This window comes from Phalaenopsis equestris, unplaced genomic scaffold (assembly GCF_001263595.1).
Source record: "Phalaenopsis equestris unplaced genomic scaffold, ASM126359v1 Scaffold000002, whole genome shotgun sequence".
NCBI lineage: Eukaryota > Viridiplantae > Streptophyta > Magnoliopsida > Asparagales > Orchidaceae > Phalaenopsis > Phalaenopsis equestris.
In genome coordinates this window covers 19,361,994-19,366,024 of record NW_018164444.1, presented here as the reverse complement: position 1 = coordinate 19,366,024, position 4,031 = coordinate 19,361,994, and the positions used below count along the sequence as shown (strand labels likewise).

The following is a 4,031-nucleotide window of genomic DNA, read 5'->3' as shown; positions in this document are numbered from 1 at the left end:
TTCTCTTGCTTTAGCACTAAAGTGACATTAGATGCTGACATATTGGGTGGTGAATAAGTGCAGATTGGTAGTATTGAAGCGATACTGGAGTGGTATTGTAGTGAATATCACCCCAATACTATCTCAATACCGCCAGTATGTACATGTATATGATGCACATAATATTCGCTCCTGGCTGCGAGTAAGACAGCTCGGTAATCTTGGTAGAAATAGCAGTTCTGGGTTTTAGGTGATTGTGGCATGTGGTTGCTCAGGAGATGAGGCGGCCATTTGTGGAATGGACGGCGTGGTGGCCCTTCAGCTTTGCAGTAAGGCGCGCATGAACTGATCTCTCAATTTTAATGGCTTCTTGGATGGTATCGTTGAATTGCTTGCAGAGTTCATCCAGTGAAAGCATGGGGAATGGCTCCTCGATCAGAACTCCGACCTGGAATTAAGTTCGTGAAAACTAATTAGCAAGTTTTGAGAGTTTAGTTAACAAAAACAACAACATTTGCATCAACACGCTGGGTTAGAGAGCTCATCATGCAGGAATAATAATAATAATTGTATAGACTAGAGCTAATGACACGAATCTCGAAAAGAACGAACGACAAAAACAAAAAACTTCCTAAGGATAAAAAAATCAATCAACAAGTTACCGCCAAATGGGTGAAGCCGTATCTCTAAACCTGGGGTAGTTCAAAGCCCTGGAGATGGCACCTCACTCGGTTGCGATAAGATCCGCCAATGGTAAGGCGTAATTTATCCTAGCAGCAAATCTAATCGGATACTTCACATATAAAGCTACAATATCCGCCTAAGACCTTGCAAATATGGGTATCCAACTGAGGTGACGAATCAACCAAGTAGACGAGACGTAGGCGCGTAAGACTTGAGAAGTGAGTCACGGTTCACCCAACAAAAATAAATCAACTCATCAGTCGATCAACTGCCCGACCTAAGTGCGGTCAAAAATCCTTTGATCGCAATTGAACGGCAGACCTCCTTTTTGCTATGGATAACGAAATCGTCGTTCAACTGAACGCCTCGATCGACCGAACACAAGGAATGGTAGTCACCAAGTTGATTGTCTCAGTCGACCGCATTCTAACAAATCAATCAACCAAATAGCATTAACTATATTAAGAATGGTTTCACAATTGTTCTCTCCTTTCTGTAATTGTACAAAATACACATTTATAAATGGAAGGCAAAAATATAAAAAAAGGGGACTCCCCCAGTTCTCTCTACAGAGGCGCTTAATCTATTTTATTCTCTCTCTCCCTTGACTCTAACTCTCGAAGTGTGTTCACAAAAGACAATCCGGGATCCAACATTCTGAAATGACGAGAAGCGAAGCTAACTACGAATGAGAGACTTCCTAAAGAGAGAAAGCAAGCATGGAACTCAGCAGAGACGCTACACAACCAGACGTCCATGCGCAAGTCCAAGACTTACAAACCCAAATGACCCTTATGATACAGCAATTTGAGGTTTTTCGGACAGCAATCACCCAGAAGAACGACCAAGCACCTCATCTGGAAGCAGAACCGCAAGGGGTTCGTCCCCAAAGACCCCCACTAGGGAACCCGCCTAACTCGCACAACAAGGTCAGCACCAAGCAGACAGAGGAACAAAGAGAGTCCCAACACACCAACACATCCGTTCCCCAAAGACCCCCACTAGGGAACCCGCCTAACTCACACAACAAGGTCAGCACCAAGCAGACAGAGGGACAAAGAGAGTCCCAACACACCAACACACCCGCCTCTGTGCAAACGAATGGACGATGGGAAGAACGGATGTGAGTGCCTATCCAGTTGCTCGTAGGAGGGGCCTTTACTCACCAAATCAAAGAGACGATACCTCTGCCCAAACTAAGGATCCCTCACTTGGATTCTTACAAAGAGAGGGAAGACCCGATCGACCACATCGCATCGCTCGAATCATCCGTCGGCATGTTCTAGATTAACAACCCAATAATGTGTCATCTCTTCTTAACCTCCCTGAAAGAGTTGGTCCTCCTGTGGTTCAACAATCTATCGACCGAAACTATCTCAAGTAACTACGAGTTTAAGAGACCCTTCATTTTGCACTTCTCAAATGTGCAGACGCAGAGGAAAATGCTTGGACAGCCTGTTCGACATCAAGCAGGGAAAAAACGAGAGTCTACGGGCCTACATCACCAGCTTCCAAAACGAGATGCTGGAAGTCAAAAATCTAAAGCCAAAATATCTGGAACATGCTTGAAGCGAGGAGTTCAAAGCAAGCGATTCAGGTATGATCTAAATTTGTTTAAACCTACTACTTTTGTAGAAGTATTGGAAATGGCGAACGAGCACATTCTTGCCGAAGAAGAAATCCAAAGCTCTCTGAAGGGTAAGTCGGAATCATCCAACCACCCATCAAAGAAGCAGAAAAAAGGGGGTGAAGACAAAGAACAATTAGTCTGCTGGTCACCAAAACGGCATCTCTTGGTCCCGTGATCAGCAAAGGAACGACGGAGGCAAGCATGACCGAAAGCAGCGCTCCGATCAACGATCGACTCAATATTATGAGAAATCGCATGTTTATAGGGAAATGCAACGTTTGACACCGCTCAAGATGTCGATGGCCGAAATAGTCCAGACCATCCAAAATACTGACTACTTCAAACTGGCCTTGCCACTAACGGCACCACCGGCCTTACAAGATCCAAAAAGGTTAACCATTTATGCATCTGAAGCCTTCACATCACCCAACTAATCCTTTGTTTTGCAGTATACTGGGGGAACCAACATCAGGCTCCCTTTCAGCACCTCCTGGACGGGCTGCAGATCAGCCGATAAGGCCTTCACATATTACCCGTCACATCTATCTCGCAAGCGGGTAGGAATCTCCCAGTGGCTAGATGTAGAGCCGATTAAGAACTTCTTCCACCAGTCCTTAATCTTGTTTTCAACACCAAGCAAGCGAAGCTTTTGCCCAGGCGAAAACATGACAACCCTCTCTTTGTCGACTTTGAAGAAGTAATGGATGAAAATGTCGGTCGACCAGAAGATATTGAAGCAGTGGCAGAACATGACAAAAATCACGATGGATGCAATGGAGTTTAGCAGGGCTTGGGGCAGGATAACATCGTATTTGGTGAAGACACTTATGAGCTCTGACCATAAGGGTGGCAGAGACCGCACCTAATCAGGGCTAACAATTTTTGTCGGTTGCCCCTCGACCTGCGTAGTGTAATCGGAGAATCTAACTACCTTCCGAAGCGGGCGACGAGATTTCGATTCCGGCGGCCGACAGCTTCTTACGGGCGACCCCCAAACGCAACTTCCCCCTTTTAAGCGCCGACAGATGTAGAGCCGATTAAGAACTTCTTCCACCAGTCCTTAATCTTGTTTTCAACACCAAGCAAGCGAAGCTTTTGCCCAGGCGAAAACATGACAACCCTCTCTTTGTCGACTTTGAAGAAGTAATGGATGAAAATGTCGATCGACCAGGAGATACTGAAGCAGTGGCAGAACATGACAAAAATTACGATGGATGCAATGGAGTTTAGCAGGAATTGGGGCAGGATAACATCGTATTTGGTGAAGACACTTATGAGCTCTGACCATAAGGGTAGCAAAGACCGCAACTAAACTGATCCTGGTAGAACACCAAATCAGGGCTAACAATTTTTGTCGGTTGCCCCACGACCTGCGTAGTGTAATCGGAGAATCTAACTATCATAGAGGTCTTTCAACCCCTTATCCGTCAGGAAGGACGGATCGGTCGTCAGTACAGTGTCAAAAAAACCAGAGAATACTTGGGACCCATTACAGTCGAGTGAAATGATTGGAAGACAAAGAATGAGAAATTAAGTACAAAAATTGTGGGGCATTTGTGGGAGACCCCTAATTTTATTTTTATGAAGCGCACATGCAAACTGAAAAATCGTATAAAGATAAGTGTTGCATCAATTGTCATATCAAATTCCTCAAAATGTTATTTTATTATAAATATCATCATTACAGGTTCAGACAAAATTCTTAATAAATGGGTCTTTTGTGGCTTCAGATAAGGTA

The 4,031-nt window shown here is 44.6% G+C and overlaps 1 protein-coding gene across 2 annotated transcripts in view; it reads right to left on the bottom strand.

The window, feature by feature from the left end:
- The window catches only part of LOC110039332 (UPF0187 protein At3g61320, chloroplastic-like), a 22,044-nt gene continuing 18,013 nt past the window's right edge, over window positions 1-4,031 (bottom strand). For both annotated transcript variants that reach the window (XM_020744362.1, XM_020744364.1), the window contains one exon: window positions 1-427. In XM_020744362.1, coding sequence (XP_020600021.1) covers window positions 251-427 — 177 coding nt within the window. In that variant the 3' untranslated portion in view covers window positions 1-250. The remainder of the gene's footprint in view (window positions 428-4,031) is intronic.